General features: G+C 38.5%; 1 protein-coding gene across 2 annotated transcripts in view; it reads right to left on the minus strand.

Moving 5' to 3' along the window:
* Positions 1-544: 544 nt before the first annotated feature.
* The window catches only part of LOC111569783 (immunoglobulin-like and fibronectin type III domain-containing protein 1), a 30,846-nt gene continuing 16,648 nt past the window's right edge, over positions 545-14,742 (minus strand). Inside the window, exons 13-24 of one of the 2 annotated variants that reach the window (XM_035948985.2) lie at positions 14,333-14,457; positions 12,383-12,524; positions 11,985-12,278; positions 11,559-11,858; positions 10,682-10,858; positions 9,332-9,460; positions 8,885-9,193; positions 6,909-6,994; positions 6,587-6,779; positions 4,545-4,841; positions 1,060-1,386; positions 545-978 (exon numbers count right to left, since the gene is read on the minus strand). In XM_035948985.2, the coding sequence (XP_035804878.2) occupies positions 974-978; positions 1,060-1,386; positions 4,545-4,841; positions 6,587-6,779; positions 6,909-6,994; positions 8,885-9,193; positions 9,332-9,460; positions 10,682-10,858; positions 11,559-11,858; positions 11,985-12,278; positions 12,383-12,524; positions 14,333-14,457 (2,384 nt within the window). In that variant the 3' untranslated portion in view covers positions 545-973. The remainder of the gene's footprint in view (positions 979-1,059; positions 1,387-4,544; positions 4,842-6,586; positions 6,780-6,908; positions 6,995-8,884; positions 9,194-9,331; positions 9,461-10,681; positions 10,859-11,558; positions 11,859-11,984; positions 12,279-12,382; positions 12,525-14,332; positions 14,458-14,742) is intronic. The other variant, XM_035948986.2, reaches the window with a different exon arrangement.

The following is a 14,742-nucleotide window of genomic DNA, read 5'->3' on the forward strand; positions in this document are numbered from 1 at the left end:
AAAAATACAGTCTAGACATTGTTAATGTGGTAAATGACTATTTTAGCTGGAAACAGCTGATTTTTAATGGAATATCTCCATAGAGGTACAGAGGAACATTTCCAGCAACCATCACTCCTGTGTTCTAATGCTACATTGTGTCAGCTCATGGTGTTGAAAGGATAATTGATGATTAGAAAACCCTTGTGCAATTATGTTGACACATGAATAAAAGTGTGAGTTTTCATGGAAAACATGAAGTTGTCTGGGTGACCCCAAACTTTTGAATGATAGAGTACGTATTGCTTAATTTGCATCTGCAGTTCTGGAGCTACTTCTGACATCAAACCCCTCATGAACTGACGTAATTATCACAAACCTACTCGTGTCAAACTGCAGATTCACCTCAAGGGAGAGCTGTTCCGTCATTTTTCATAGCAGCTGTATATTTCCTGCTGTGTCAGAGACAGTAGTCAGATCTGTGAAATAATTGGCAGAAATCTTTCTCATGTTGCCTGTGATTGTAGCTTATTGCAGTGTAGCATAGAGGACAAGAACCACAGCACCAAAGTCTGTCTTTTATTAATTTAATGCAAAGTGCCACAAACAGTAACAGCGCCCTCTTTGTGTGATAGCAAAGCATTCACAAAATCTCTCTTGCGTTGTGTTTTTTTCACTTATCAGGAACTTTCCCGAACCAAAACACTATATAAAGCTACTTGTGCAATAACTACTATTTAAAAATACCAAATCTTTCCTGTAATGTAGCTGTCCAGTTTCAATGATGGTTGCACAGATCTTCAGTGGATGGAAGCATCATAGTAAATGCCTTGTGTGCTTAAAAGCATGATTTTAGGCTAAGGGTAAATACTGGTGCATCGCTTTAATAGGAAATAGAGTAAAAATCTATATCGGTACAAGCTGTCACGAAATTTTGTTAAACAAAGTTAGACACCGGTCAGTTCAGCTTCTGTCCAGCAGCTTCAGCTCTTCTTCACTCTGTAAAGAAACACAGTCTCAGGTTGTTTCATACATACTTCACACTAAAAATGCAATCTGATTCTTAAAAATTGTTATTACCTCTGACATTCAGGGACATCGATGACTCTGCTGTCCCCAGCTTACTGTCTATGACAACCTTGTACTCTCCGTTGTCTCTGGGTCCAACTCTTAGTATGAGCAAGGAGCACACTCCACATACGTTTGTGATGTGGTAGTTGGTGTTTGTGTTGAGGCTGATGTTGTTGCGGTACCACGTCACCCGTGGAGCTGGGTTGCCTCGAACTGCACAGCTCATGTAGCACTCGTAACCCTGAGGAGCTGTACGCCTCTTCAGGGGAACAATGAAGGACGGAGGGGCCTCAAAGTCCAAGGATTTCATCTCTGGCATGTTTACTTTAAACTGTCCTGAAACATAAAGAATTACATTTAGTGGTTTACATACATGTGATAGTTATTTACTAAGTGGCCTTGGCCTTGGAAGACAATATTCTCTGACCCTGTAGGACCCGCTGTTGCAAAAATACATCAGTTTTATTTTTTTCAATTCTAATTTTTAATTTTTTTTAATATATGTATTTATTTTATTTTATTTATATATATATATATATATATATATATATATATATATATATATATATATATATAAAAATAAAAAAACTTATTATTTATATTTTTTTGGCTATTTTTTTCTGTTTGAATTAATTAGAAATTAAACAACATTTTGTACACGTTTAACTTCTAATTTCAGTAACTCATTGCAACCACTTGTTAAGTGTTTCTTTCATTGGGCTTTCAAAATAAGGGTAATGAATCTCTCCCATGGTACACAGTATCATTCTAAAGTTTGCGGTCTCATAGAAATGTCCTTATTTTTGAAAGAAAAATATATGTATTTTTTTTCAATAAAGATAACATTAAATGAATCAGAAATACAGTCTAGACATTGTTAATGTGGTAAATAACTGTTCTAGCTGGAAATGGCTGATTTTTAAAGGAATATCTCCATAGGGGTACAGAGGAACATTTCCAGCAACCATCACTCCTGTGTTCTGATTGTACACTGTGTCAGCTAATCACGTTGAAAGACTAATTGATGATTAGAAAAACCTTGTGCAATTATGTTAGCAAATGAATAAAAGTGTGAATTTTCATGGAAAACATTAAATTGTCTGGGTCACCCCAAACTTTTGAACAGTAGTTTATACATTTGCTATAAGAATTTCAACTCTTTGTTATTTTATTAAAGTGAAGAAATTATTAGTTTGTTACTGTTATAGCTCAAAGATATTACAGATCTGTTTAGGTTTTGTTAGTGTGATAGTGCCAGTATTATACATCAACTGATTCTCTGTAGCTCCTACAATCCTAATGTCAACATTATAGCCACAACCTGTACCTGTAGAACACTAATTTCCTGTTCAGTCTTTTCTTTCTTTGTCCACACCATGCTGAATGGACCACCAGTGGACCTTCTTGTTTTGTAGATTTAATCCCAGCTGTCTCATTCTTTGTTCTTATTAATAGTTCTTGCCACATTCCTCTGTGCAGTTACCAGTTGATCCTTTAATGTAGATGGTCATAGTTGTATCTGGTAACTCTTTTGGGTTTCTGATGTGATTCTTGCTGCCATTTCTCACCTGTTTTTTCAGTACAGGCACTTCCGTGTCCATCCATCAGGTAGCGCTCTGACTCTGACTATATACTGACCCGTGACTGTCATCAGGGTGGGACTGTGATGACTTTTGCAAAGTCTGAGTCAGTTTGGAGCATGTACAGGCCATTTACACAGCATTTACTGTTTCATGGCGAAACGTCCAAATTCTGCCGGCTGCCATTTCCACACTGTCAAACTTTTGCAGAGCATTTTGATAATTTTTGATCACACATGCCTGGTGTACATCCTGGCCAAATTTCAGCTCGCTTACATTTACCCTGTTTGAGTTTATAGCTTTTGAAAATGTTAAAAATTACCCAAAATCATTGAAAATTTGACAAATAATTCAAAATGGCCAACGTCCTGTTGGGATTTGGGCATGGGTGTCAGTTACAGTTTTGTGCATCTTGACGAGTTACATATGTGTACCGAATTTCATAACTGTAGGTGACACATACTGGTTGTAGTTCCTGTTTGAAGTTTTCTAGGGGTTGCTATTGAACCATTTTGCTACACACGTGCAGTTCCCCTAAAATATCAAATTTTTCGCCAGTACTGATATGTGTGGCAATTTTGACTACCTTTTGAGCATTCCTGACCTGTCAAAAACTACTTTGTTTATCACAGCAAAGATGTGTTGCCAAGGCAACAGCATTTCACTAAAAGTCAAAATCTTCACACTGTGACATCATCAAGGTGTGAATACTGAGCCGACCAATTTGCAGAATTATATGACAAAATTTCAGGCAATGGTACGTGCAAGTGTAATGACAATAACTTCCTCTTGCCAGTAGGTGGCGCGGTGAGTATTTCTACACTAATGAGTGTGGATGTGTTCGGACCCTGAATGTTGTCCATCATATTAAGTTTGGGCCAGATTGGATGTTGTGCAGCTGAGATATAAATAGTTCAATTTTCATGGTGAAACATCGAACGTCGCCACGCCGCCACAGACACGCCCTCTGATGACAGGTCACCATTTTCTCTGTGAATCATCATCAATGTGTTCAGGCTTATGTCACCTTATTTGAGGTGAATATGATCAATTTGCTAAGAATAGTACATCAAAGTGTAAAAAATGGCTATTTCCTGATGCCACAAGATGGCGCTATGACTGTGAATGAATATTACCAAATGGATGTCATCAGGGCAGGTCTCTGATCAACCATGTAAAGTTTCAGGAAGATTGGAGCATGTACAGGAGAGTTAGACAGCAAGATCAATATTTTTAGGGGCCGCTATGGCCACGCCCTTCAACTTTTAAGAACATTTTGATAACTTTTCATCAGGAAGTATATACTGGCCAATTATGGGGTATCTCAGACTTACCCTGATGAAGAATTTATCTCAAAAAGTTTTCATGATTCACATCCTGTTGGGTTTAGAGTACGGCCGTAATTTACATTTTTGTGCGTCCTGCATATGTCTACAAAATTTTGTAGCTGTAGATGAAACATCCTGCTCCTTGGGTTAGCAACCGAATTTTGCAATATTGTAGGGGGCACTATGGAGCCATTTTGGCACACATATGTGCAAGTCCCATAAAATAGCAAATTTTTCGCTGGTCCTGACGTGTGTGCAAATTTACACAGACTTTCTAGTACATTTAGTACTTTTAAAAGTATAATAAGAAAAAACCCCTGGGGTTTCAGTAGGGTCTTTGCACCATTCGGTGCCTGGACCCTAATAAGTATCGTTAGATTTTCAGAATTTTGCTATTAACTCCATATAGAAGTGTTGGATTTTTTGACACCAGTTTTTCTGTTAGGCTACTGTATACGCATTAGTAAACAAACCAATACTTACCAGAAGTCATCTGTTTTATCTTAGCAACCATGAGTTAGCGTTGGTAGCCCGTAAAGTGAAAACTGAGTTTCTTATTGTGGTTAAGATTAAACTTGCCACAAACCTTTTTCTTTTTTGGTTCCAAACACAGGGGACTCAGAAGGAGGTGACAGACCCATGTCATTTTTCGCAAACACCCTGAAGTAATACTCCCGTCCCGGCAGGATGTTGACAACAGTGAACTTATTGTTAAAGAGGTTGTCTGCCACTGTCCTCCATGTGCGTTTGAAAGAGTCTCGCTTTGACACCATGTAGTGCAGCCTGTCATCCCTCTTCTCATCTGGAGAGGAAGCCCAGCACAGAGTCACTGTTCCTGGGATGTTCTGATTCAGCTCCACTGGGCCTGGAGGCCTCGGATCATCTAGAACCAGAGGGGCAGATTTACAGATTGTTGACATTGCAAGGTTACGTTGCTGATTTTCAATCTGAAATACACCTTCATAATTTGAACATCAAAAGAATTGGCTTTAAAAACGCTGTCTATGGGTGCCCGGATAGCTCAATGGGTTAAGTGGGTGACCCATGTACAGGAGCTGGTCCCCAAGGCAGTGGCCTGGGTTCAATTCCCGCCCGTGGGAATCTTCTCCTCCTTTCCTGTCTGTCTCCACTGCATCTATGCAAAAAAAAATGCTGTCTACAACTTTTATTACAACTAAGAAAGCACTCAGAGAGGGCAGTGCTCCGCCAAGACTGTTCATTCCCCATATGGCATTGTCAGAAATGCAGCATTGTTTTTTGTAGAAATGCAGCATTTGTTTATTAGTTATTGATGATCAGAAATCACGGCACCATAGAATGTGGCCATTTAATATCAATGTACCCACAAACAAAATGACCTTGCGCTGAGCACGGGCATGTGTTACGCATGTGTACATGTATGAATACCGAATTGCGTGACCTAAATATGTAGCGGGTGGTGGGAATTGATGGGACTTGGAAACACACACATACAATTTAACCAATTGTTCCTTGCATCATTTTTGATGGATAAGTCCCAATAAGTCTGCAGGACTGGATTTGTACTTGAATCGCAGGCAACTGACGTAGTGTTCACTTGTTGTCATAGGTACAGTGATGCCATGTTGCTATCTTGCAATGATACAGAAATCTTTAACACATCTGTGGATCCAGACTATAAGCCACATCACTGCCAGAGTCTAATCACTTGGTCCCTGTGTCATTTCTGACCTTCCCTGAAAATTTCATCCAAATCCATTAATACCTTTTTGAATAATGTCGCTAACAGACAGAGAGACGGACAGACAAACTAATGCCGATTGTCACATAACTCTACCGTGTTCCGTGGCAGTAATAATTGTCAACCCAGTAACAACAGTACAGTGACAGTTTCAGCAGTGAGTCCAGCTGGGTCCAAAAAAGGATAACAGGCATCGCCAAAAAGAAGGGAACATTTAAGTACTGAGTATATTTAAAAGTATAGGATATTTGGTTTCATAAGTTATAGTTTTACACAGAGGTAAGCTGTAACCACATCAGTAGTGGATTTATTTATTTATTTATTTTTTATCAGGTTGTAATATGTTGAGCAAAGCAATCCAACCTCTGTGTCCACTATAGTTTTTTCAGAGCTTTCTATCACATCTCATGGTCATTTGCATCATTTGCAGTCATGTGACTACTAACTCACATTCACTATAAATGACTGTGTGATATAGTTGAAAGCTCAGAAAAACCTTATAAAGACACAGTGAGATTATTTGGTCACTCAGTATCAGTATTGCCTCACCTGTCTGTATCCAACACCCTCTTTTTACTTAGTTACTGTGTTTGACACCTTTATATGTTTTGAATAGGATAACTGTAAGAGTGTGACAATGAGGTTTACATATACGTAATTTCTCTGCTAAACAAAGGTTAGTTCTAAAAATTACTTGTTATAGTTCCTTTTCTAAAACCATTCCTACTATATTTGCTGAAGCATGCATATTTAAGATGCTACGAAAGAATGCTATCAAGTTACAAATCACATTACATTTCTGACTATACAACAATACTTACCATGTAACTGTATCTAGCTCAGTTACTCTTTATAGAATATATGCAATTCACAGTTTTACACTTTGATTCAGTAATTCAGACATTCACCTGTAACTCTGATTTCAATACTGAAGCTTTCCTGACCAACCATGTTCCTGACAGTGATGGTGTATATGCCAGAGTCCGACCGCTCCGATGTGGGAATCAACAGCTGAGAACCTTTATCATGGTTGGTGATAGTTACATGTTTGGGCACAGGAATACCATCCTTTACCCAAGAAATCTCAGGCAGTGGGGAGGCCTGTAGAGAACAAGGAAAACATCAAATAAGATAATAATACAAATCTGATAATGTTTAAATGCTTGCACAGTGAATTGCATTCTCCCTTGAAGCCTTTAGGAGGAAAAGCTTGGACACAATACAATATACCTCGAAGTTGATGTTGAGACGAACAGTGTTTCCAGATTTCACCACCACGAAGGTCTTCATTTTGTGGTCTGTAAACTTTGGCTTTACTGTGAGGGTAAGATTTAGATAGAAATGTTTAGATTCTTATATTCATAGAGCTTAGAGGTCATTTCATCTAAAACCATCAGTTTTTTTTTGGAAATAATTTCTGCTCAGTCATGTCTGATTTGTCTGAACATTTATAACATAAAATATGAATATTTATAAAGATATTTAGAAGATATTAAAGTTTAGCTTACTATGTCATACACTTTTGGAGATTTCTTATTTCTTTACTTCTAAATTGCATGTAGACTTACAGCATTTTTTTGCACATTGAAATTTCAGGCTATGTTTGAATGACAGTATCTCAGCATGGATTAAAGAGAAGAAAGTTTGAAATTTTCACTGATTTCTCATCCTCTTGTTGATTTAGAATGTGCAATATTGTATATAATTAAATAATATCTGATTATAAGTAAGATGAAATATGAAAAAAAAAAAGATTCCAGCATGAACAGTACCATCTTGGATCACACATTAACAAACTAATGTAGAAGAATTGATGGGACTTGGAAACACCCTCACTATTTAATGAATTGTTCCTTGTATCGTTTCTCACAGATATGTCCCGATAAGTCCACGGCGGTCGATTTGTAGTAGGATTGCAATCATGTGATCATCAGCAGGCAGCTGTTGTAGTGTTCACTTGTCATAGTTACAGGGATGCCGTGCCGTTATCTCACAATGATACAGAAATCTTGAACAGATCCATGGGTCCAGACTATAAGCTGCATCACTGCCAAAATCTAGTCACTTGGTTCTTGTGTCATTTCTGACTTTCCCTGAAAATTTCATCCAAATCCGTTAGTCCGTTTTTGAGTAATATTACAGACTTACAGACGGCGATTGTCACATAACGCCACGGCGTTCCTCGGCAGACTAAAAGTATTGGTAAGTAGTGCGATCCAGCTAGAAAAGAGTTCTTGAGTTTCAAAATGGTTCTCAAAATATAACTAAGAATATATATTTTGTTTAAATAGGGCAGTATTTTTCATTTTTTAAAGTACTTGATATATCTTGATTAAAAAAAGTTTCAAACAAATAAGAGATGGTTGAACAGAAGGCCTCAATGCCTGATGAGCTTAGATGCAGTAACCCACAGAAAACTGTTAGTTTTTTATTCTTCTTAAATATTTTTTTTTCTTTACTTTCTGCTGTTTCATGAGGAGATCCTATTTTGTGTAAAACTGGCACAAAGGATTGGAATGAAGACATTCACTACTCGTGTGAAAACAGACTTCTAACAGATAGTTAATTGTCATGCCTGGCACATATTACATTGCTCTGTTCTGCTGTCTGTGACTGGAACCTGCTTGAATCCCACAGTGTTGCAAAGAAGTCAGTGAACCATATGGTGGCGTGACCAAATAAACAAAAGCCAGCAGTTTCAGAACAAATCCGCCCACAGAGACAACCCGTATCAGTGATGTGCATGGAAAAGAACAAAAACAAGCAGCTTGCTTCCTCAGCTTCAGCATTCTGATGTTGTACTATGCCTTTTATCGCTATGGTTGGTGAAACTGTGCATTTGAATTTTAGTATTTTGTTCTGGCTTATAAAACGTCTTGCTATAATAACACCTTGTCTTGTCACAATTTCACTCTGTAACTCAAATATCCATGGATATTAAACCAAATAGTGTAGAGCAGGCCACAAACACTAGAAAAAAACTAAAGGAAAACTGATTTGCAGGCTGTATGTGGTGCAGAGCTCTAAACTGTAAAGCTGTTTTGAGGAAAAGAGTGCACTATGGAGATGTATGTTGAATGGAAACTGAATATTTGTTGTGTTTCTTGAGTGCAGGGAATTAAACTAACTTTGTAAACCATTATTTTGACCCATTTTCACCTCTTTTCATGCAATGTCATTAAATTTTAATTAAGAAAATTTCCTACCAGGAGGGGGCATGGCGATGATGTAATTGTCAAAGCCTTGAGGTTCTCCATCACCTCCGTAATTGGTGGCAATTACTCTCACCCAGTATGAGGCCATGGCCTTCAAGCCAAGCACAGTGTAGGAAGTTATAGTAATTGGGATGGCATTACAGCGGGTCCATTCAAGGCTCTCTATTGGTCTGATCTCCACATGGTAGCCTTGGGCTTCATCCTCCACCCCCTGCACCTCCTTAGGTTTAGTCCAAGCCAGCGAAAATGTGGTGTAAGTGGAGGATGTTAATTTCAAGTCTATGACTTTGCCTGGGGGTTCTGAAATTACAGTAATTGGATAGTGCTGCTTTTTATAAAACATGAAGCAACAGACAGCATTATGTTCACTTTAAGGGCTGATTTGCATAATTTTGGGTGAGTGAGCAAAACTGTAGAAAGTCTGTATGTTTGTCTTACTCATTGGATCTCTTGCAATAACTGTGTCACATGGAATACTGGGATCTCCTGTACCAGACAGGTTAATAGCAGACACTCGGAATTCATACGCTGCTCCTTCAAAGACATCTTTCACTGCATACTTTGTGTCTGTAAAGGAAGTGGCAGTTATAATATTAGAAATCTTCACTGATGTAAGAGGATGCACAGGGGGCATACACATTGCCCATCCCAAAAACCAAGTCGCACACTCTAACATTTCATTGGACCGTGTTTAGCTCTGAGAACGACACACATTTGCCGTGTCATTGTTTCGAGAAACTTCTGCAAAGTCACAACATTTATTTCTTGGGCATTGCATTAGTTTTCTACCAAGATCTTATATTGATGATGGGAGAGTTGGACAACTGTGCAAAGTCTTCTCCAGCACATCCCAAAGATTCTCAATGGGGCTGAGGTCTGGACTCTGTGGAGGTCAATCCATGTGTGAAAATGACGTCTCATGCTCCCTGAACCACTCATTCTCAATGTGAGCCCCATGAATCCTGGCATCATCATCTTGGAACATGTCCATGAACATCAGGGAACAAAAACTCCATTGATGTAAAGACCTGGTCATTCAGTATCTTCAGGTAGTCAGCTGACCTCATTCTTTGGGAACATAACGTTGCTGAACCTGACCAACCCCAGATCTTAACCCTAACCCCCACAGGCTTGTAGACACTAGGCATGATGAGTGCATCACTTCATCTGCCTCTCTTCTTACTGTGATGCCACCATCACTTTGGAACAGGTTAAATCTGGACTCATCAGACCACATGACCTTCTTTCAGTGCTCCAGAGTCCAATCTTTATGCTACCTATCAAACTGAAGCCTTTTTTCTGATTAACCCCACTGATCAGTGATTTTCTAGAGCTACAACTGTTTAGTCCCAATCCTTTGAGTTCTCTTCACACTGTGCGCGTGGAAATGCTCTTACTTTCACTATTAAACATAGCTGAGAGTTCTACTGTTGATTTCTTACAATCATCAAAGAATTGTTTCAACAATCTCCTTGGATGTTTTCTTTGCTTGATCCAGGCCAATAATTTCACCCTTCTGAAACAGATTAACGTGCTTTCCACGTCCACAAGATATGCCTTCCAACATGGTTGGTTAAGAAATGAGAAGCTACTTACTGCATCAGCTAGGTTTAAACAAGTTGTTGCCTGCTGAAACATATTCATCACTGCAGTATTTATCTAGTCGAGGGTTCTTACTTATTTGCTTAGTTAAATCCAAGTAGCGACTTTTTTTTTGGACAGGCAGTGTATTTTGACACTGTGATCAACTGCAGCATTTTCTTGCAGCTGGTTATGGAATTCGGATACCTGTAATTGGCCCATTTTGGTTGATAAGGCTCCAGTAATTAGTGCCCTTCTTGTTCTTTTCCAAATTGTATCCCACTATTTTGGTTCCTCCAGTGTCACATGGAGGACACCATGATAGATTGATACAGTCTTTAAAGGCGCTGACCACTTTGGGTGCTGCCGGTACACCAGGATAACCTGTGGAGGGAAATGTGAAATAGAACATTTAAAGTGAAATAATGTTCATGTTGTTGTGTCATGTTACTCTTGTTGTTAGTTTAACCAGCTCCAAAACTGAAACATGCAACAGAACTCCAGTACACTACAACATTAGTCACACAGAGTTTGCTAGATGGTTGAAAACTGGCAAGACATGAGAAAATGTTTTGCAAATAAAGGATGTTCTACTGGGGAAAAAAATGTTTTCCATTCATTTGCTTTGAATTTTTTTTCCTAGTTATGTCTCATTTTTGTCCATAATATATTGTACCTAAATGGTGAGTAATCCATTCCTATTTCTTAGATACTGTTTGCAGAAGGTGGTCACCAGACCAAGTAGAAATAATAAAGTTAGTATTTAGAAGATTTTTGAATTTTTGATTTTTAGGGACTCTTACTGGAATTACTAAAAACATTATGCACATCAATAATCATGCAGAACATATGAATTGTTTCATTGGACTAATACTGACATAATACTCATTTTATTTAATGGCCATATGCAAGTATCCATAGTTAGGTAGAAATCAGAAATATTACCTAAATACAAAGAAACTGAATCCTTTATTTTCTTGCATCACTTTATATGGTTCTTTCAACTTGTGCTGAATACTTTCATTAGGAAGCAGCTTGTATAAGCTACAAATTCACCTAAATTAGGCTCCAACTAAAGACTTACGTAATACACCAGCTGCTATGTCCTCAGTCTGCAGGTAATCACTGATGCCTTCTGCATTCTTGGCTCTGATCCGGTAGCAGTATCTCCTTCCAGGGTCCACATCTGAATCTTTGTAACTTGGGTTGCTGCCAGGGATCTCACCGAGATTTGACCATTTATTTCGCCCCACTTGCTGGCGCTCTATAATATAGTTTGTGATTGGGCATCCACCGCTGTCTTTTGGCGGTTTCCACTTGAACTCCACAGATGTTACAGCACTTTCCATAATGTCCACAGGGCCTTGTGGGGGCGTTGGCTTATCTGTTGCCAAAATGAAAAGAAAATCAACTTGTGTCTAGAAAAGAGTATTTTATCTCCTTACTCACACTACATTATGTAATATATTATTATAAGTGGCAAACTGGAAGTCTGTCATTGTCCGCTCACCCAGTACAATCAGTTTGGAAATTGCCTCTCTTGTACCATATTCATTTTTTATTTTGATTTTGACCTCTCCACAATCTTTCCTTTGACACTTCATGAGGCGCAGTTGGCTCTCGGTATCCGATATGTCGATCTTCACATTGAGGCCAGGCTGCAGCTCTTCGTCATCCTTGTACCACTGTATAGTCATTGGTGCCCCACCTGAGAATGGCAGCTTCCACTCAGCGTTTTCACCTGCCTTTATTATGACTGGCTTTGTGAATTTTCCCAAAGCATCAGGGTCAATGTGTGGTGGGTCTGAGGTTAAAAAAAAATATAAAATGTTTAAGTCAAAAACCTCTTTTCAGACCTTGGTTTATATCATTTGATAAATTCTGCCAAGTTACTCATTTCATCCTCACCTTCAACATTTAGTGTTGCTTCTGATTTGCGTCCTTCAGCTTCAAAGCGATATACAGCAGCATCGTCTTTATTGCAGCAGTCGATTATCAGTCTGTGACAGGCTCCATCTTTGATAATCGTGACTCCATCCCCATTCGTTAGCTTATCATTTAAAAGGAATCCATTTTATTAAGTCATACACATATGGACAGTTAAGTCCATAAATATTTTCTGTACAGCACTACAATGAATTATAAATTAAACAATTCAGATGTGGTTGAAGTGCAAACTTTCAGCTATAATTCAGTGGGTTGGACAGAAAGATTGCATAAAAATGTGAGGAACTAAAGCATTTTTTAAACACAATCCCTTCATTTCAGGGGCTCAAAAGTAATTGGACAAATTAAACAACTGAAAATAAAATGTTTATTTCTAATACTCAGTTGAAAACTCTTTGCTGGCAATAACTGCCTGAAGTCCTGAACTCATGGACATCACCAGAAGCTGGGTTTCCTCCTTTTTAATGCTCTGTCAGGCCTTTACTACAGCGGTTTTCAGTTGCTGTTTGTTTGTGGGCCTTTTTTTCTTAAGTTTAGTCTTTAACAGGTGAAATGCATGCTCAATTGGGTTGAGATCAGGTGACTGACTTGGCCATTCAAGAATATTCCACTTTTTTGCTTTAATAAAGTCCTGGGTTGTCATTGTCCATCTCTATTATGAAACACCGCCCAATCAGTTTGGCTGCATTTGGCTGGATCTGAGCCAGCAGTGTGTCTCTGAACACCTCACAATTCATCTGGCTGGTTCTGTCCTGTGTCACATCATCAATAAACACCAGTGACCCAGTGCCACTGGCAGCCATGCATGCCTGAGCCATCACACTGCCTCCGCCATGTTTCACAGATGTTGTGGTATGCTTTGGATCATGAGCTGTTCCAGGCCTTTTCCATACTTTTTTCTTGCCATCATTCTGGTAGAGGTTGATCTTGGTTTCATCTGTCCAATGAATGTTCTTCCAGAACTGTGATGGCTTTTTTTTTTTTTTTTTTTAGATGTTTTTTAGCAAGTCCAATCTAGCCTTTCTATTCTTGACGCCTTTGAGTGGCTTGCACCATGCAGTGAACCCTCTGTATTTACTTTCATGCAGTCTTCTCTTTATGGTAGGCTTGGACAATGACATGCCTACCTCCTGGAGAGTGTTTGTAACTTGGTTGGCTGTTGTGAAGAGGTTTCTCTTCACCATGGAAATGATTCTGCGATCATCCACTGCTGTTGTCTTGCATGGACGTCCAGGTCTTTTTGCATTGCCGAGTTCACCAGTGCTTTCTTTCTTTCTCAGGATGTACCAAACTGTAGATTTTGCCACTCCTAATATTGTAGCAATTACTTTTTTCTGTTTTTGCAGCTTAAGGATGGCTTGTTTCATCTGCATGGAGAGCTCCTTTGACTGCATGTTGTCTTCACAGCAAAATCTTCCAAATACAAGCACCACACCTCAGAACAACTCCAGGCCTTTTACTTGTTTAATTGGTACTGACATAACAAAGGAATTGCCTACACCTGCCCATGAAATGGCCTTTGAGTCAATTGTCCAATTACTTTTGGTGCCTTTTAAACTAGGGTGGCACATGTTTAGAAGCTGAAACTCCTAAAGCCTTCATCCAATTTGAATGTGGTTCCTCTCAAATGAAAGCTGAGAGTCTGCACTTTATGTCCATGTCCATTATATAACTGTAATTGGAATATTTCATTAAACAGGTAAAAAAAAAAAAAAAAAAAACTTGTATTGGTGTCCAAATATATATGGACCTAACTGTATCTATATATTTGCATTTGAATTGCCATTTATTGATTAATTAAAGTATGAAATATATCATATTTCAGAACATAATGGCCAAAATCTATACATTATTTAGTGATCTGTGGCAGTAATTCTATACTTCATCATTGTCCTGCTATAATTGACTTACCAGCTTCCCGTTCTTATACCAGCGTCCCTCTGAGGTGTCGCTGCTCAGTTTACAGGACAACTCTGCACGTTCTCCAACATTAGCAGCGGTATCTGACAGCCCACTGACAAACTGAACACCTCGATCTGCGTGAGAAAACGGAAAAAATATCTAAATCATTTGTCCATTATCCAAAATATGTTAGACAAATTTTTAAAATACAACAGATTTCAGCTTTATTGTATTTACGAGCAAACAAACTTTGAGAAAAATCAGAAAGCAAACAAGAGTGTGTTTTTAAACAAATTACGGATGTAATTATGTTAAAATATATTTTATTTATATAGTGCAAATTCAAAACATGTCATCTCACAGCGCTTAGCATAGTAAGGTACAGACCTTACGAATTACAGAGAACAGAAAATGCAATA

Source organism: Amphiprion ocellaris, chromosome 5 (genome assembly GCF_022539595.1).
Source record: "Amphiprion ocellaris isolate individual 3 ecotype Okinawa chromosome 5, ASM2253959v1, whole genome shotgun sequence".
Classification (NCBI taxonomy): Eukaryota; Metazoa; Chordata; class Actinopteri; family Pomacentridae; genus Amphiprion; species Amphiprion ocellaris.